Raw genomic sequence first — 21,378 nt, forward strand, 5'->3', positions numbered from 1 at the left:
ATTTTCACACCATTATTATGAAGAACCACGCTTCAATTAATTAGGATTAAGTGTCTGAATTGAGAATCCTTCTCTTCCTTATGAATCCCTTCCATGCATTTCAAATAGCAGATTCCAACCTCAACTGCATTAAGAGAAATATCTACTAGAGCTGTGAATCTTCACTTGCTCATTTGCTGATTTTGAAAGAACAGAATGAAAGACGGGTTTAGAAAATGTATGTTAAAAGCAACGTTTTCAAATAAGATAACCTCATATGGTAACTGTTGGCATATACATTACATTTAATTATTTCGAAAATATTTCGCATCAGAATCGCAATGCATCTTAAAAATGACCCATCTCTGTTTTTACTCTCCATGTCTCAGGTATGGTCAATGGACGGTTACTTCAAGGGTCGTCGGGTTCTGGAGTACCGCACGATGAATGACTTCATGAAGGGCCAGAACTTCGTGCAGCATCTCCTGCCCCACCCATGGGCCGGCACAGGTCACGTGGTCTACAACGGCTCGCTCTACTACAACAAATACCAGAGTAACATCCTCATCAAATATCACTTCAGATCGCGAAGCGTCCTGGTGCAGCGCAGCCTCAGCGGCGCAGGCTACAACAACACCTTCCCCTATTCCTGGGGCGGATCGTCCGACATCGACCTCATGGCCGACGAGAACGGCCTGTGGGCCGTCTACACCACCATTCCCAACGCGGGCAACATCGTCATCAGCCGTCTGGAGCCGCAGAGCCTGGAAGTGCTACAGACGTGGGACACGGGCTTTCCCAAACGCAGTGCCGGCGAGTCGTTCATGATCTGCGGCACGCTCTACGTCACCAACTCCCACCTCGCTGGTGCCAAGATCTACTTTGCGTATTACACCAACACCTCAACCTACGAGTACACGGACATTCCCTTCCATAACCAATACTCCCACATCTCCATGATGGACTACAACCCCCGGGAAAGAGTGCTGTACACTTGGAACAACGGACATCAAGTCCTCTACAACGTCACGTTGTTCCAGGTCATCAAAACCGCAGAGGACTAGGTTGCGCGGACCTCGAAAATGCATCTGCTCACACACAAACGAACACACACACACAAAAGCCCACACACACACACAAGTGGAGGAGGACGTGACTAAAGCTTAGACTTTTTTACTGCATTCCAAAATTCATAGAGTGCTATTATTAATCTAAATTGGTACAGCTATGTGGACCGAGCCTTCATTTTCTTTCCTGTGATGATTCAGCATGAGTACTTTGTTTTTATTTGTGGAAAAAAAGAAGTAAATAAACATCTAACTTTACCTTTTCTCAGAGTTTTGCTTTCATTTCAAAGGCCTGTGGTGACTGATAGCTGTGTTGTGTGGAGATCTTCTGTACATGTTTGTTGGTTGAAACACGTTAAGCTAAGCCCTTCTCTGAATTCCAGCTATAAGCGAACTAGAGCCGACTGCTCTCGGAAGTGAGTCCAAGCCGTCCTGCGGAGAGATGTCAGTCAGACGGAGCTCAGTGTCATGAAGGGCAGAAAGGTGAGGTATCAGTGGAGGAGAGATGAAGGATGAATAAAAACGTAACAGCCTTCAGTCAGACAGATGAGGCCCTGGGCTACGGCAATGCCTCCTGATGTTGTTGTTGCTGTTTGTTTGCGCTTGCCATTTACAATCTGTTAGATGTGTTTTTATTTCACTTGAAATAGCAGCAGGTTGAACGTGTGTACAGTATATGAGTGCTGAACTGTACAATCAACTCCGATGAATGCTTCATTCATATTTTTACTTTAACAAAACCAAACTGGATACCAGTGTTGGGTAAGTTACTCTGAAAAAGTAATTAATTACTAGTTACTAATGACATATTCAATAGTGTAATTAGATTACTGTACAAATGACTCTCTCCAAAAAGTATTTCATTACTTATTACTGATTACTTTCTATATCCTACATCAACCTTGATTAGTTAAGTGATTGAAGGATAGACATGAAACGGCTCTTTTAATTCATTCAAACACATAATATAAAACTACATAAAGTATTATTAACTGACCAAAGTATTACAAATGTGAGAATTATACATTAAAGCACAGATTTTAAAGTTAGACTTTGAATTTGTCAATTCCACTATTACACACACATATTACACAATGTATTTAATTTAATTAGTTACTTCTGATGTAATCTAACTACAGACAAACTACAGAAACTAAGAGCAATCCCTTACTTTACTTTTTCAAGGGAATAAAATTACAGTAACTCATTACTTAGTAACTAGTTACACCCAACACTGCTGGATACAGACAGTGTTGTTACATATGTTTGGTAAAAATTGCTTTCAGAAGTCAAATTGTCATGGCAGAAGTATAATTAAGTGAAACTAAAATATAAAAAGAAATGGTTATGTAATGCTTGGACTTCTGGTGTCAATTAAAAGACAACTAACACATGACTGAGCCTATTTCATGTTAAGCAACTTGGTCTGGCTAACCGCTGGGAGATAATAAGGATGGAGTGGGCTAAAAATACAGTTCTTAAAAATATCAGATTTTTGGATAAGAATCTGTAAAAAGAGGAAGTCATCTAAACATGCACAGATTCGAGTTGTGCCACACTATGTATCCTTCTGAAGAGCATTAGAAAAGAATGGCTTGGGGTTGATTTTGTTCTGACCCGAACACTTTCTTTTTTGTGAAACTGTTACATTGTAATGCAAGCTTTGCAAAGAGGTTGTTATTAAAAGGAGGGAGCAGAGCAAACTATATCAGACTCAATATAATAGAAGGTAGAAATGGTCAAACTAAATTACTGAAACTGAAGCACAAGCATCAAATGAAATTCCTAAACTAAATCATCACCCCATTTTGGTGCGGCTAACATCGCAGGGGACTAAAAATACACAAAAATCGTATGTTATAACACCTATAAAGAACTATAAAGTTGTTTTATCATTTGCTTTCCCACATCGTTTCAAACCTGCAAACACAAAAAGAAAAACTTCTAAACTTAGTATAAATACACTGGCCTCTCTTCCTATTCCAATTCCTTATGGCAAGATTTCAAAACCATTGCTACTCATTAAAGTGACCCAAAAATGAAAATTCTGTCATCATCATCTTGTCATTTCCAACCTGTATGACTTTCTTTCTTCTGCAGAACACAATGCTGGTAACCGAACAGCGGCGGTACCCATTGACTTTGATTGTATGGAGACAAAACCAATGCGAGTCAATTTGGTTTGGTTATTTTGTTTGGATAACATCATTCAAAATATTAAATGGCAGTCAATGGTGGCCAAGAACTGTTTGGTTACAAGCATTCTTCCAAATATCTTTCTCTATGTTCATCACAACAAACAAAAAAATGATTCAGATTTGGAACACCTCGAGGGTGAATAAATGATGACAGAATTTTCATTTTTGGGCGAACTGTTCTTCAAGCTTGTATACTTTATTGTATAAATGTAGTACTGTATAGTGTAAATGCAGTTATCAGATACAGGTCACTTTTAAAAGATGATGTAAGCTGGTCATCAAAAAAACTGGACATAGCGAACAAATCGCACTATATTCTTAGTTTTCTAAAGCCAAGCAATAGCTTTGTGTAGTAAAATGTAAACGTCTTGGCACACCTACACCAGCATCTTGACATCTGTTTAAGCACTACTTGACACGTTAAAGAGAGAAGGATTGATTTCTGTTTTGTGAATGAAGCAGATCTTTTCAAACAATACAGGTTCATCCAGTTTACAAAAGCAGCCATTCGTGAATCACACTGCTCAGGTTCTTCACATAATAAAGTCTCACGGAGTCTATCTAAAATAGGCCTACTTGAAATTTTATTCTGCTTTTGTTTGCTTTAAAAGCTTCTCAGTCCCATTCACTAAAAGACCATTGTAAAAACTACCGGCAAAATTATTCCGTTTCGCCTCGTTTTTCACTGAAGAAAGTCACGCGGGTTTGGAACGACACACGAGTAAATTATGACAGACTTCAAATGAACTATTCCTTTAAAAGCCACAACAAAGATGCAGTTAGTACAGTCAGACCCTAAATAAAGTCAGACAGAGGGGAAGGAGAGAACAATGCAAGTTCAGCAGACTCCACAAGAATTTACAGATGCCACTGTCTCCTTTCAGGTCCTCCTCTGCGAGTTCTGCAGACTCCTGCTGCAAAGCCTCACACAAGCCTCACGGATACGTTCTAATAATGAGCACATAAATGAAAAATAATCGGATATGTGTCAGACGTCTAAAGCTGGCAGAGAGCCCTAGATAATCGTTTCATTTGTAAACATACAGGGAATTAGAGCTTTGATGCAATGAGGGAACTACAAATAGAACCCGTGCTGAGAATGCAGCAATGTTCCAAAGCCAAGCAAAAGAAATCTCAAGTAAGCTCCACCTCTATGGAAGCATATTGGTTGCTATTTTCAATTTGAAATGCAATCCGCAAAATGGCAATGCAGTATGTAAAATGACAGTGCAATTGTGTATTTAAATATACATTTGAAATAACATATGTACAACATTAAGTGCACAATGAAAATAAAAATTAAATTATATCAATTACATTTGTCAGTTCCTACACTAGTTTTAATATGTTATTTAAATGGATATTTTAATGCTCTTTAAGTTGCGAAATTAAAATGAAAATGCATTCCCCGGATTGATTATATATGTTTAAGAAAGTCAAGCAAAACTGTAGCAAAATGAAAATTCTAATGTTATTTTCCCTAAATGCATTAACATTAACAGGTTGAACATTTGGGATTGCATTTTCATTTTAATTTGCACACAGCGCGTTGGGTGTTGCAAAATTCAATGTGGACTTGAAAATGCATTTCGAGCTGGCCACGCCCCCTCCCCGGTACAGCGTCATTGTGTGAAGGCGGAGCCCGCATCACTCGTTACGTGCATGGATGCGCAGCTGCAGATCTGATAAAAACATTTAATCGCATGCACACGAATTAGAGCACAAAGACAAAAATTACTTGCATGTTTTTTTAAGATTATTACATGTCTGTAGACGATAGAACTAGTAGCTACATTGCTAGAACATCTCGTAGAGAATTCTCTGCCTTATCAAGCGGTGAACTCGCCTGTTAAATGTCTCATAATCACTATAAATTGACTTTCTCATACGCGTTTTCATCATGAACACATTCAGTATTTTGATTATTGTCACAATATCTTCACAATAGTTCAGAAATGGTCGTTTTGTGAGACCACTCTTCAGTAACTTCAGTTATCAAGTTACACTGCATCTGTACAACACAAACGCGATCCATCCACGTGAAAAAACACCTGTCTGTACTGTGCTACTAACACACCTGTCTGTACTGTGCTACTTTCGTGCTGGAGGCAGTGTAAGGGGAGAGATTATGCACAAATATACATAAACATTGCCAAAGTGGAGATCTGCCCTTACGAAAATTAACCTTAGTTTCTTATTCATCCGGATGCTGCAGTTTGGGCCGTGACAGATCCACTGTAACTCGATTCCTGAAGTTACGGAAACGTTGCGCCACAAAAACAGTTTCTGAATGATTATGTTAAGATATTGACTAAGACAACAAATACTGAATGTGTTTATGTTGAAAACGTGTGTGTGTAAGCGATTTAACGCTTTTATCATCTCTGCAGTCGTACGTGTTTTCAGCACCTCAAAACAACACATGTAACGAGTGATGCTGGCTCCGCCCTCACACAATGACGCTGTACCGGGGAGGGGGCGTGGCCAGCTCGAATTTTGCAACACCCAACGCGCTGTGTGTAAATGAAAATGAAAATGCAATCCCAAATGTTCAGCCAGTTAATGTTACTGCATTTACGGAAAATAACATTAGAATTTTCATTTTGCTACAGTTTTGCTTGACCTTCTTAAACATATATAATCAATCCGGGGAATGCATTTTCATTTTAATTTTGCAACTTAAAGAGCATTAAAAATATCTATTTAAATAACATATTAAAACTAGTGTAGGAACTGATAAATGTAATTGATATAATTCAATTTTTATTTTCATTGTGCACTTAATGTTGTACATATGTTATTTCAAATGTATATTTAAATACACAATTGCACTGTCATTTTACACACTGCATTGCCATTTTGCGGATTGCATTTCAAATTGAAAATAGCAACCAATATGCTTCCATACGCCTCAAACTCTCTGAATTTCTCCTTCACGCACATACACATACACACGTCCCGGCTGTGTGAATCTTGATTGCAGGTGGAACAACATTAACTCAGTCACATCTCTTATTTGAGTGTCTCAAATCAGCAGGCATCCCTGCTGAATAAAACATGAGTCTTTAACCACCTCCATTGCATCGTCTCACTGCTATTCATGCAGACTAGCGCGCTGGGAAAACAGAAAACTTTCAATGACAAAAGCAAAGCTGTCTGTTAGCATCCCACTGAATGTCTTTATAGGGGACGGAGAGGATGTGATATAGAGAGAGCCTGTTTGTTAACGCGTGGGTGTTTGTGCAGGCTTCTCTGTGGCGAGGCTGTGGACACCCCAGAATTCACTGCAGTTTAATTAAGACTTACAGCCCATACGGTGAGCATGACAGCTGTTTAATACACAGCCAATTAAAATAGCCACCGGTCCTGCCTTCCTCAGTAGTGTAACACCATTTATTACTGTAAAATGACCATCTCTCGGTGATTCACACCTTCTCTTCTCAGGCACACAACACGCATCAAGGGTTAACAGTTATGAGACGTGCAAGTATAAATTCAATTTGGTGGTTACCGTGTGTAGATGAAACACAGTTACGGTAAAATAAGATACAGGTCAGCTGGCTGGTAAACATTTGGGCAATTACAACATACTGTTTAGTATAACATAAGCAGTTGCCACATTGAGAGTTACACTGTGTCATGTGACATTTAAAAATAACCGTTGCTAAAATAAAATACATTGTAGCTTGTCGCGTATCACCATCGTGGCCGGTGTGGACAAAAAACCCTAACATGAAAAAGATACATTTTGTAATTTTATCTCCCATTCATGCATTATGTAGGCCTATATTACATCCAGAGTAACGGATTACATGTAATCTGGATTACATAATCAGATTACAAAAATGAAGTACTTGTAATTAGAGTAAACTACATTTTAAATTCTCGTAATCAGTATTACATATTATTCACGAAATGACAGTAAGTTGCTTACAGTTCAGTGATTTTCCCATTTTTTTAGTTCAATTTTTTTCTCAATTTTTTATAATAAACGTCATTCTTGCCTCTCGTAAAGGACTTGGATCTTGCCAGGTGCTCTCTTTTATTAGTGAAATTCGACATTGTTTACAAGGCATAGATCTGAAACTGTTCAGCTGCGCACAATTTTAATATCCTTTGCGATTTACATATTTCACATTTAAATGAGAGGCGTATGCAGGTTTTCTGTGCAAATGTCTGTTTTTTCTACCCAACATATTATACAACAATAATAAAACCACAAACACCCAGCATGTTATACGCTTAAATTGGACGTGTGAGGGAAAGCGATCGTATATAATTGTCAGTCCTCTTCCTCCACTGACTGAACCCTCATTGCTCATCATTTCAAAGAAACAGTTACTATATAAATGTTATGTTATATGCGGCACAATCGCTTTTCTGAAGGGATCTGTTCCTGAATGTATTTAAAACAATGTAATGCGAATTTGCAATTGCTATAGGCTACTTGTAGTACAGTCAGCTGCTGTTCAGGCGACGCGCGCGAACGGTAAAACACATCCGTCTAGCCTAGCACATGCTTGCATGGAAAAAAATTGAAAAGTTGCACCACCCCTGTGGAATGGAAGAACACGTTCGCTGTAGCTCACAGCATGATGTGCAGTAAAAAGTAGAGTATAAACTTACCGTGTTACTTATACAAACAAAATCCGATTAATATGATTTGAATTTGTGATCAACATTTGGCAGGCAATTTGAGGGGTGGGGGCACACTGGGGGGGCCAATCATCTTTTAGAGTGGGCAAGTGCGCTCATTGTCCCACCCCTGGATACGCCAATGAGTGTTACTATCAGTAAACAAACAGCAAGTTATATCAGTGTTAGTATTTTGTACGTACTGTACTTGATGTTGAGGCTCTTGTTGGTGATAGAGAATGGAATATTTTTCCTCGTTGTATCTGTCAAAATAGTACACAATTTTCCTGCTTCAATATATGTAACATCAAATAAGATTCAAGTCGAATGTAATCTAAATGTAATCCAAAAGTAGTCCAATTACGTTACCAAAAGTGTGTAATCTGAGAGATTACGTTACTGACTACAAATTATGTCACGTAATCTGTAATCAGTTACTGATTACAATTTATAAGTAATCTACCCATCTTTGATTACAGGGAATTCGTAACTATTTTACAAGGTGGCTAATTTATATGCAAGCAATGTGAACAAAGAAAAGGTCAAGCCTTTAGCACATATTTTGATTGGTACCTTATTGGAAATTGTACCACCAGAAGTTTAAAGAACATTTTTTGTCATAACTCTAGAAGCCCACGTTTTTATTGTTAGGCAACCAAAACAAAATAATCAGAAAGAAGACTTTTGAAGTGGCTTTTTACAAATTACTAACAGTAATTCTTGGCTTTCCTGTGGCTCAGTGGTAAGAGCATGGCACTTGCGACGCCAAGGTCATGGGTTCGATCCCAGGCGATTGCACATAGTCAGAAACAAATGTATAGTATAATGCAATGCAAGTCGATTTGGATAAATCATCTGCCAAATGCATAAAACATTTTTTTTTTTGCATAAGGTGAATGCACAAACTGGACAAAATAACAAAAGAGGAAATGTTTTCAGACCTTGAATACTGCAAAGAAAACAAGTACATACTCATTTTAAAATACTAACTTTTTCATGTACTGTATTTAAGAAAAGTAAAAAATGAATATTTGATGGGATAACTCTTATTTTCAATCACAGTTTTCATGCATCTTTGCATTCAGTCTTTCACATTGCTGCTGTGTGACTGTATCATTTTTGAGGTTCGTTTTGGTTAAAATTCAACAGATAGGCCTATTAGAATGGACACAATACATTTAGAAATGCTGATTAAAGGCACATTTGGAGCAGTCTCTGCATTTTCGAGCAGTATATGTATTGTATTTGTTAAGATTGAACACATTAAAGATAGACATTTATGTACTGTAGATATTTGTGTTCACTAGGAATCACACTAAAACAGGAGTGTATTCTGTGAAATACAGTGTTATTACAGCTAGGAAATATTTATGACCAGAACATTTTCTAATTTCACTTACTGTGGAATAAAGTTCATTTTGAACCCAGTGCACATCCTCATCTAAGGTCAATACTCCCCAGAACATTTATCAGCCCCACACATTATTTTAGGTGCTCCCTTACTACTGAAACACATTACTTCAATAACAACTGCTCTTTCCCCATTCGTTTTCACCTCTTTACTCAATAAAGCTGAAGTATTGAGTGGCAATTATGCAACACCGACAAACCATCCAAAGAAGTTAACTCAATCTTTCTCTATCGCCTAGCAACAGAACAAGAAGCAATCCAGACTCAAATTAATTCCTGCTCGCTCCAAACTTTAGACAGCTGTTCCCACGTAAAAGGAAACGGTGTAAAGAGGACAGACAGAACGGAAGCGGTAGGAAGAAGTTTTCGTTCCCTTCCTCGCGTCCCGCGAGACTCCACTTGGTAACTGGTCCTGTAATTGTATTTTTTTCCAGTCATTGATTGGTACTCCAAGCTCTAATTTTATTACTTGCTGATTTGTGAAAGACAATAAAGCAGAAGTATGATGCTGTGAAACCACAGGTCATTTGTCTTCATAACCCTTCTGTCTGGACACGGTTCACTCCGCAGAGACAATAAAGCTTTAAGGGAGGTTTAATAACATAAGGTTGCTGCAAAATCCGATTTGACGTCATTGTAACGTCTTAAAATCGATGCAGCAGGAGTACAAGGCTGTACGGTCATGAAGGTGTACAGGTGGTTAGGGTTACTGGGTCATTACAGAACGGATCCAACAGGCAGAGAACAAGTGTAGCAGGTGGAACAAAGATACCCAGCAGTAAAGAAAAAGAAACTGCCATATTGTCCCTGGTGTAGTTATCGGGTAAGAATGGTGTAGCTGCAGTGTAGACATCCAGGTGTAATAGGAATCCAACTGCTCAACCAAGCTGCAAAGTCAATGTTGTTAAAGCAGAAGCAGGACCTGAGCATCACAAATGGAATATCCATAATCCTCCCGTGGCCATCTCAGACAGCATTACCTCTATTTCTCTCTCACACGCTCAGATTCTAGTCAGAGCAACAGCTGTATTATATTTGTGAGCGGACTTCATACTGTCAACGATTGAATTTCCCATGCTCTCCTCTCGCTGTTTGTCTCTCAGTGGGAAATCTGTTTTCTGATGGACTGCCTGTTTTCTTACAGAAACCCTCGAGTGTGCCATCTGTGCTCGTGTTGCTGTGGGAGTGTGCGTAGGTGTGGGCTGGACACAACGGCACAAACTAACCTGCACAAACCAGAGTACAAAACTACATTTCTAGCTCTTAACTAGGAAAAATAGTGTCTCCTAGACCCGGGTAAAACCGGCTAACATTTTTAAAGGGATTCTGTGGAATGGATTTAAAGTAGGGCTGTCAAAAGATTAATCGCGATTAATCGCATCCAGAATAAAAGTTTGTGTTTACATAATATACTGTATATCTGTGTACTGTGCATAATCATTTTGTATTTATAAACACATACACATCCATGCATATATTTAAGAAAAATCTAAAAATTAATAAACATTTATATATCATTTAAATTATTGGTAAATATAAATAAATACATGTAAATATTTGCTAAATATGTATTCATGTGTATGCGTTTGTATTCATAAATACAAAATGAATATGCACAGTACATAGACATATGTTATGTAAACACAAACCTTTATTCTGGATGCGATTAATCACGATTAATCGTTTGACAGCCCTAATTTAAAGTCAACATGAGATAAAAATGAAGTCAATTCAGATTCTTAATACATTTCCTCGTCTCATTGTGAATAATTCATTAGTTTGTCTTTGTCATCTTTTATCAAAATGTAATAACTTACTATGCTAAAGAAGAAATTACTCATCACCAAGCTCTCTTATCTTCCAACACCTCCTCTCCAACCACATTAAATTGACCTGTTCTGACACAATTCCTGATGAACGAAATAAAATCTTTTTTTCTTTCATTTTTCTGTTTCAAAGAGTCAAAGCAGATAAAGCACAAATAAAAAGGTGTTTACTCCTGTTGACTTTAAACGTGGTAAACTGTATTTGAGTGAGGAAAAACTGTAGGGCTAGGCTTAAAGTCACCACGAAACGGAAGTTGCGATTGACTTCTTTTCCGTATCGTGACGTGTCTCCAAGTGAAACGGCTTCTAAAATTAGAAAAAGAAGTAGGGCGGGGCTTTATTTTGCCCATCCCTTTTGGATTGGTTTGTTGTTTAAGGGGAGGGCTAAAAATGCGTGGCCATTGGACAGTCAGTATAGCCCTACCTCTTTTTTGTTGCTGACGTCTTGTGGTAAAGAGTTGTTGTTGAGAGGGGGAGAGGAGCTTAACGTTTTTGATTAAAGATTACAAGTGCAAATGAATGAAAAAAAAAAATAATGGTGTGCACGGATAAATCATTTATAATAATCACTGCAACACTGTGTAAATTTTAAAATGACCTGCACAAATAAATCATTTATAATAAACACTGCAATATTCCATCAAAAACTATTGTCATTTTTTATTTAAAGGGGTGATATATGACACGGCTAAAACAAATATTATGGTTTGTTTTAGATGTAATGCAATGTGTATACACGATTTAAGGTTAAAAAACGCTGTATTTTCACATACCGTGCATGTTTGTATCTCCTCATTGCTCCGCCTCTCTGAAACACGCTGATTTTTTACAAAGCTCATCGCTCTGAAAAGCGAGATGTGCTATGATTGGCCAGTTAACCAGTGCGTAGTGATTGGTCGAATACTGCAAGCGTGTGACGGAAATGTAACGCCTCTTGCCATAATTGGAACATCAGGTTCCAAAGCATTTGGGTGGTCTTAGTCAAATCATACCACGAACTGAGGTAGATTTGTGGGGGTGTGGTTACACGAGGCGTTTCAGGCAGGTCTGGGTGAGCATTCGCTTTTACATAGAATGCATCTTTTGTTCCCACACTTTCATTTTGCAATTTTACATGTCTAATACATGCATGGGCAACTTATAACACACCAAAGACACAGAAAAACACGTGTTCGCGCCATATGACCCCTTTAAATGGTGACTTTAAAGTAGGGATGCACCGGTATCGGTATTGGGTCTGATGCCAAGCTCATGTACTCGTACTCATATACACTGATACCAAAAACCGATAACTCACAGAACTGCCTGAAATTTGTACCTTGAAAGTTTGTGACAAGCACATAAGTGTCTTTTTTCATAATGTGTTTTGATGTTTTGAGGCAGAGTTAAAAGTTTCAGTGTGTTGTGCTCGGAAAATTGCCACCTCACAAAGAAAAAATACAGGTACAGGCATCGCTATTGGTCTTGGTATCGGCAAGTACCAGAAAAAAATATCGTTACTCGTTCTTTAAAAAACGGTATCAGTGCATCCCTACTTTAAACATCATCGCATTACAACAAATGTTTAATAAATGAACACAAGAGCGTTTGGAAACACATAGGTCTTTTGCATATACATATTGGTTGATGCGTTTGAATGGGAAAAAGACTTTCCCCAAACTTTTGGTACCCGTACCCGTGCTTGAATTGAGTCACGTCCCATCAGTTTAAGCGTCTGGCGAAAGATCTGGAGCTCTCAAACAAATGGCCTTGATGAGAACGCTGCGTGTTTCAGTTTGATGGAGCTGTTCTCTCTGCCCGAGGATTCGGAGCAGTCACAGTTCACTTGAAACAGAGTTTTCTCTCTCACGCCAGATAAATGAGAGACCTGCTGGAGAGCAGATTAGAAAAAGACAGTCTGGACAACTGCAGCCACAGGCAGAGAGGAGGGACGAAGAAAGAGAAAAGCAAAGATAATGTTTAAAAGCAACACAACTAATTTGTGAATTCAGACAGACGTGAGAGGGACTGACCTCTGGGACCGCCGCAAAAACTGCAAATTCATACAATAGTCCTTTTGCATTTCTGCTGTTTAAATGCGAGCTGACTGAAAAGAGATTCTCTCTCCAGCATCACATAAATCTTTATTATGTCTATGGACTCAAAGTGTCAATTCGCCTCACTATACATAATACATCAGAACGTACGTTCAAAGACAAGAGCGTCTGCAGATTTATAAGTGCTACTTGGAATTTAAAGTACTGTATACAGAATCTATATGATGTTGTTGGTATGCAGAGATGCAGAGGATTGTGCTTACATTGCATTGCGGTGTCTCCCCATGTTGTTTCATCAGTGCATCATGAGATAGATTGTCCTGAACAAACAAAACCGCTACGGGAAACGAAAAGGTAATAGGTAACCCCACCACCTCCAACCCTCCCCGAAACACTTCATGCGCTCGCATTCATTAATATGGAAATTGGGGCGAGGCCACAATCACAGTGGCGTACTGATCTTGTTATTAAATTAATTTCCTCTAAACAAGCTGCTGGCGCTGTCGAGCTAGCCTCTTGTTTGTGCATTTCAATGAGCCCATATCAATTTTGCATTCACCACAGCTAGCCGGTGTCACCAGGAGAGTCGGCACTGCGGCGTATAGCCTGTCATTGCAACGTACGCACGCTAGCAGTCATCTCTCCAGTGTGGGGCATGCCAACGACGGGTCACGCAGGACCCCTTGGGGTCCCGTTTCAGGTCTCTGAATCAGGCAGGGATTCCACTCACGTCCCGCTTTCGCCCACTCTCAGACAGTTATTTTCCAGACTTCACTGAGAGATGGTGTAGGTCTGTCTGCGAGAGCCCATTTCCCAGGCTCTTCACTGTCGACAGAGTGATAAAAGGGTTTCGGGACACAACGATGAGAAAGATCAAACAGCATTTAAAGCAACAGGTCTAGTCGTGGGACTGGCCACACGGAGGTCCCAACTGGTGCCATTTATAATTTGTCTCCCTACTGAAAATTACAGCATGGCTAATCACCAGCATATGTTGTGTTATGGATGTTAGGAGCCTCGGACGGCACGCCCCCACCGACCATCTGATGCATCTAGCGGACAGAAAACGAAGGCACTTGGGCAAGATCTAATTTGATTGGCTCGCATCCGGGTGCATAGGTTTATATCAGAACTCAATCAGTGAGTGCTTTGAGAAGGATGTAATTACTAGATTTACCAAAATTTGTCAGATTAGTGGCATCAAATCTTGGAATAATAATACTCAAGGGGGATTAACAAAGAATGAGTTTCGACTGCGGAGTATTCTTGATTTGCTCCTGCATTGTTTTAGCAGCTAATTTACTAAATGAAGTTTGATATTAAAATACACCCTGGGGTAACACAATCTACCTGTGTTACGGTACCATTGCGAGGCTAAAGTTGAAAAATACTCATAGTACCATAAGTAATGTTCCAGAAGAATGAAACAAGCAAAAAAATTGCTGTGAAGAAGGACAGGAGCAAGAGTTTTACTAACACCACACTGGCAAGAGTGATTGATGTTATACAGTATACAACAAACAAAATGCTACTATTTTTGCGTTATTTCGCCAATTTAAATAGTTCTATATAGAGCTGAACAATTGTGTTTTTCTGAATAAAGTGATTTCTTCCAAAATGAATCTGTGTTTTGAACGATTCAGTGTCATCGAAGAGTCATTCATAAAGACAAGTGCTTCGTTCTTGAATAAATCAACTGAGTCGGAGTAAGACTGTGCATGTAAACGCACTCATTGTTGTCTTTAAAAAGTGATTTCTGTTAAAGAAAATATCTTCCCTTTTCTGTAAACTTTGAACGTTGCGATTTGGCAGATGTTGTTTATGCTCAAACAGCTAATATACTCACTAACTAAATTTAAAGAAGTGAAATTCCATCAGACCTCCCCTCTAAAGTATACTACAGTATTTTTTACAGTTTATCCAATTACTATAGATAGCCTTATACTACAAAATACTGTAGTGTACATTAAAGCTACCATTTATAAAAACCGTTGCTAGAGGGCGCACGATCAAAACAACAACAATGCCGTTGCTTGATGATGCTGTGGAGCGTGGAATGATGGGATCTGTTGTCTTCAACTCCACCACTGATGGCCATCAATCAGACGGGAATGAGAAATCATGTTAGCGGATGAGGTAATGTAATAAAGTTTTATAAATGTTGCGTATAATTGTGGTCCATAAATAAGTGACTGCTCGAAACAAGCTTGTGACTTGCTAGACGCTAGATACTACTTCCGCATTTGTCCACGACACTGTTGTCATGCGGTTTCTACATCAGTAAATGCGGAAACGCGGATATGACGCCATTGACAGGCGACTGCACAGCCCCGTGTCACTGTTTAGAAATTTCCGATTTACAAGTAGTTGGAAATATTTGAGATATTGTAAGTACTCAGCTGAACAAAATATATAACACTGGCCTAGTGGTTGTGGGATATTTTACTGCAAAACTGTTACAAACTGTACCTTTAAATAAGTGTAGTAATACTGAGTAAACTACAGTTTACTATAGTAAATACAAATGTATACTACAGTATTTTTTATGCAGGTTGCTTCATGCCATTTGTATGATTGACTTAAGGTTTTCATATAGCCAGGTTACACATTTAATAAAAAAAGTATTCAGAATTGGGAAAGTTTGTTAGGAAGATTCGATTATTAAATACCACTTGGTATCGTGATACTTCTGCTGGTATGGTATTGTAAAATATGTTCATGGTATCGTGACAACCCAAATACACTCTAAAAATACTGGGTTGAAAATAACCCAGCATTTTGTAGAGTGTACTTTCCATAGTCACTTTGTTACCAGGCATGTTTCAACTTTTCCAATTCAGTTACTGTACTGCATGCACACAACTAAATATTGACACAATATATAATTGCCCTCATCTGCCGCTTTATGCGTGCCTTTAATCACAACATCAACATATTAACGTCCCCTTTAAACATTATTGTACATTAGTAGCCTATTAATACATTTTTGTATTGTTTATGCGAGTCTGCATCCCTTGTTTGTCTTCAGGTGACCTTGGACAGTTGCTGCTGGTTTGGGACAGCTGAAGCACAGTTTGCAATCGTTAGAGCAATTACTACTAAAACAGAAGGCCACAGGGAGCAATTACACACTCAATGTTTACTCTCGGATGCTGGGGCCAACGGGCATGAGGGAGAGAATGAAGCAGAGCGGTGGACATCCAGTGAAAGTGCAATGAAGGAACACAAGCAATAGGGCAGAGAAAGAACAGATAGGGAGAATAAAGAGAAACATTTGACTTGAGGACAGCGAGAAAAGGTGTTGTAAGCGATGTCAGCAATTCTTGAACTTCCTCTAGACTAAACCAATAAATGAGACACGCCCCCTCCTCTCTAAAACCACGCCTCCAAAAACATGCATGTGGATAGATGGTGGATAGATGCTTGATGACTGCGGTATTCAGAGACGGAACATCATCTCAATGTCATATGAAAGAAAATTCAATCTAAACAGAACACAAAATTGATTGACAGGCTGTGGAAACAGATAATAGCAACATTTTCTGTGTGCAGTCCAATAAAACTACATACAGCACCTTTAGGAAAGAATCTGATGTTTGAGGGGATTTTAGAAATGGTCAGACAAAGCCAGTCCAACATTCAATAAAGCAGTCAGCTTTAAGGCTATAGTTGGTACTGAGGTTACTTCTGTTTCAAAAAAAATCTTTCAGGCATCTTTCAAACAGACAGACACCCTGTCTCTATGTCGGCTCCTATCTGTCAGCACAGGTGCTAACCGAACTGAGCTAAAGGCTGTTCTGAGAACAGTTTAAAGAGGCAGAGGTGTAGGAGGTCAGCTCTCTCGCCGGTGACAAAGAGAGACGTACGGCCCCTCAATCTCATCTCGGAAAGGACAAGACTTTCGGCTCCAATCACAGGCTTTTATTCCGTCTCTCAATTCTGACCTTTTGTCTGCCGCGCTGAAGGAGAGGAAAAGGTGGGGACTGGTGGGGGGATTAGCAACAGCCGGCTAAATCTTCATTTCCAGTTCCAGCGATTTACAGGCCGTTCACATGAGACCGTTTTCAACTAAAAACTGAAAACTTTTATGCGTTTTGGCTGTTCTGTTACACGAAAACGGCGTTTTGGGGGACTGAAAATGCAAACTCCTGAAAACGGGTCTCAAAGTGCAAGTTTTTGAAAACAAGTTTTCCGTGTAAACTCTGAAGGTGGCGTTTTCCAAAAACGATGAGATCTTATGCATGCGTATTACGCGTCCAGTCTGTAGGCATGTGCGAGCATTCCCCAAACAATAATGGCGGCCTCATGCTGCATGTTTGTGCCGCATATTTATGATAATTTCTCCAGCAAAAAGTAGATTTACTGCACCACTACAACCAGCGGAGACATAGTATTTATATCCACAAACTATAAACACACATACACACCCAACAAAGTGTATTAAAAGCGCTTTTAGATTAAAACAGGGTATGTGTATGTGCGCAGGCACGTAGTGTTTCTTTACAGCTCAACAGCGCCACCCACTGGCCTGGCATGCATAATACATGGTTTTTATTCGTTTTCCTGGATCCATGTAAATGCAGATCGTTTTGATAACGCTGTGGTTTGTACGTGAAACCTTTCAAAAACGCAAAGGAAAAGCCTTTCCGTTTTTTATCGTGTAAATGTACTCTTAAACAACTGATTATATTGTACAAGCGTACATAAAAAATGTACACAGTGTTAATGAAAATATGTCTACGTTTCTAAAGTAGTTTCTTATATCGAAAAATTGGTAAAGTCTGCAAATATGCTTTTTTAAAAATTATAACAAAACAGTTTATTGATTCTTGTAAGTTGAACTGTGAGCGATATAATATGAAAGTCCTATCACATCACATGTAGTACACCCATGTGCAGATTGCAGTGCACGTGTTTATATGTATGCCAAACAGTGTTGGGCAAGTTACTCTGGAAATGAAATGTAATTAAATTACTGATTACTCCTTTCAAAAGTAATTAGTTACACTACTCGTTACATTACTACCCCCACCCCTCAAAAACACAAAATAACCTCTTTAGCCTTCTCAAGACTAAACTTTATTGGGAAGTGCATACTCTACTCTATCTCATCTTTAATTATTTTAATACACTCTTTCTGCTTATTCCATACTAAAGCCTGTCATAAATAATAATAATAATAATTAAACTCTGTGACATTTTAACTTAAAACATTTTTTCATATGTTAACTAGTATTTCTAAACCTGCATACTCCATAATGTAAAAAGTCTCTCCTTAGTTTCTTATAACTTGTATATCTTAACTAGTGCTTCTGCATATTTCTATGATGATTTCTTCGTCATTTAACAAATATAACAGCATTAGAGCAGCAAAAACTAGTCTGACAAAACATAACATGTTGCTAATAGCAGCCTGGCACTCGACAGTAGAAGTTGATTCATTGCTCTCCGTGCCCGGTGACGTTACTTTCTCCAGAAGTGTAACCGTGCTGTACTGCCCTTTCAGGTTGTTTTTCGAGGGGGAGAGGGTTTTGCTTACCTCCACATGACCGACAACGCACAACAATGTTCTTGCCTTCGACAGAAATAAACTCAATAATGTTTGTATTTCCAGCTACAGAACGCATACGTTTCTCTATATACGGACATGTTTTTATATCCCGGTGGGGACCTAAACCTGAATGCACACCAACACATGGGGACTCGTGTCACCGTGGAGACCAAAACTGAGGTCCCCATGGGCAAAAAAGCTTATAAATTGTACAGAACAATATTTTTTTTAAATCTAAAAATGCAAAAAGTTTTCTATGATCTTTAGGTTTAGGGGTAGGGTTAGGGGATAGAATATACAGTTTGTACAGTATAAAAAACATTACGGCTATGGACTGTCCCCACGGAGATAATAAACCAGACATGTGTGTGTGTGTGTGTGTTGTGTGTGTGTGTGTGTGTGTGTGTGTGTGTGTGTGTGTGTGTGTGTGTGTGTGTGTGTGTGTGTGTGTGTTTGTTTCTTCAGAGTGATGCAGTTGCGAGGACAGCTTAGTCCGAGTTAGTTTAGTGGCGGAGTGATACAAGCAGTCAGTGAAGCGGTTCCCGTGGTGATACTGTTGGCAGGCGCGGATTAACGCACAGGATTGTCTAGGCTGCAGCCTAGGGGCCCCACCTGCTAAGAGGCCTCTGATTGGCCAGATTTTTTTATTTTAAATTTACTTCAGTGAGAACAAAAAATAGACCCTCATTGGCCCATAAGAAATAAAACAAAAAATAAGCCGGTGATTGGATAGATGTTACATTTGGGTCACATCTGTCCAATCAGCTGCAGGTGAAATCATGTCAATCATTTTCATTTACGTCACTGCTATTGCTAGACGGCATAGCGGCAAAATGTCTGAAAGAAAGTACAATAGTGGAGCACAAAAATGGAAAATACAAAGGTTGAAAGAACAACGTGACTAAGATAGCAGCAGGAGGACTGGCAGCTTGCATTGGCTAACATCGGTGCTGCGGTTGAAACGACTGCAGCGGGATCCTTCGCTGTTGCAGCAGTTACTGTAGCTCATCATGTCATCTGTAATATTTCAGGGAGTTATTCCACAATGACACGCATATTATACAGGTTGGTTTTTAATTATGGATTTGTTTTATACATAGTTTATGTAATGCACAGTGGTTTATGTCTCAGTAAAGATCCACCGAGGCGTTTTTAGGGGCCGTTCATATTTGCGTATACTTGTACTGTACATTTACATTTAGCAGACACTTTTATCCAAAGCGACTTACAAATGAGGTAAACAATGGAAGCAGTTGGAACAACATACTTGTATAAAACTGGAGCTTGCGCTCTCCTGGTGTTTGCCGTTGCTAAGCAACCAGGAATGTAGAGGAAACACTGTAGTATTTGCTGTCTCAATGTGTGTGTATCCGTGTGCGATTGTTCCCGAAGGCCCTCGCAGCGTAGGTTGGAGTCTCAGCTTGATTCTATTGAACCCTGGTGCGTTTGCATTCATCTTACGTCATTGCGAATGTGCATAACACATGACAGTAAACAGAACACGGGTCAATATGTTGTGTTTTTTATTCACTTGATGCTATTATGCGCAGCGCAGAGTAAACAACACTTGGTCTTACTGTATGTTCGCTTACAGAGCTTTCTGCTCCTTGCAAACGGACAATTTACGACAGACGAAAGACTAGAAACATCGTATTACCATTCATTTGCCGCTCTGGTTCCACTCGCAATGCGCACAACAATGCAGGCTCAAATCCAAGGTAAATTACCAAGGCTATCCTCTCTAACATGTGTTTTTTTTTAATCGGCTAAAGCGCATGCACAGGGTTCGGTACCCTGGTGCGCACCTGAGTTTGCATGACAGCTTTTACATTAGCGATTTTTCATGCAAACCATGCCCCGTTCCGAACTAAACCGCAAACATGAAAGGCACCTGAAAGCCACCTGAGGGGGGCCTCACCCAAAGAGCAGGCTAGGGGTCCTTGACCACCATAATCCGCCCCTGACTGGTGGAATATTGCATGGCTCTCAGCCAATCAGATTTGAGAACCAGAAAGAACTGTTGTATAATATTCAATAAAACTAAATTATAATGAATAGGCCTATAAATTAAATAAAAAATAAATTGTTAAATTATAACCAAACACAGACCTGAAGTTAACTTTAGACCAGGCGTGTGTGTCTGAGGAACCCATCTATAGGACAATAACAGCACAAAGCGATTGAATAACAAACTAATGCAAGGTGTTTCTACAAATGTGGCTTTCATATTATTCGCATAGATTTAAATGTCAAGTTTTCATGTTACAATTGTGATATTTTAGTTTACATTTTGCAATTTCGATGCGTTTCTCTCACTTTATTAATTATTAGCTTATTTTTATGTTGCTATATGAGTTTAATATTATAGTTATTCATAAATTATTTTTATTTATAGCTAATAAACTATCAGCTTTAGTTTTAGTTTAGCTTTATTTATTTTCAGTTGATTATTTTATTGCCTCAGCAATGAACTGAAATAAGTATAAGGTTTCCAAATAACATTTAGGCCAATATTTAATTTAATTTAAATGAAATGTTTTAATAGTTTTAGTTTTTGTAAACAAATAACCTTGACTATTAGTGATAGTGTTGTGTTGGTGCTGGGTGGCTGCTCTGGCAAAACCACAGCTTTTGCCTGTAGATATAGCAACGCTCCAGATGAGCACCTAAACTTCC

General features: G+C 39.0%; 1 protein-coding gene and 1 long non-coding RNA gene across 4 annotated transcripts in view; one reads left to right on the forward strand and one right to left on the reverse strand.

The window, feature by feature from the left end:
* The window catches only part of olfm2a (olfactomedin 2a), an 84,409-nt gene extending 83,100 nt beyond the window's left edge, over positions 1–1,309 (forward strand). For both annotated transcript variants that reach the window (XM_057346880.1, XM_057346879.1), the window contains exon 6: positions 369–1,309. In XM_057346880.1, coding sequence (XP_057202863.1) covers positions 369–1,043 — 675 coding nt within the window. In that variant the 3' untranslated portion in view covers positions 1,044–1,309. The remainder of the gene's footprint in view (positions 1–368) is intronic.
* The window catches only part of LOC130562076 (uncharacterized), a 167,673-nt gene that overhangs the window by 85,847 nt on the left and 60,448 nt on the right, over positions 1–21,378 (reverse strand). The gene's annotated exons all lie outside the window — the stretch shown is intronic.

Source organism: Triplophysa rosa, linkage group LG11 (assembly GCF_024868665.1).
Source record: "Triplophysa rosa linkage group LG11, Trosa_1v2, whole genome shotgun sequence".
Lineage (NCBI taxonomy): Eukaryota > Metazoa > Chordata > Actinopteri > Cypriniformes > Nemacheilidae > Triplophysa > Triplophysa rosa.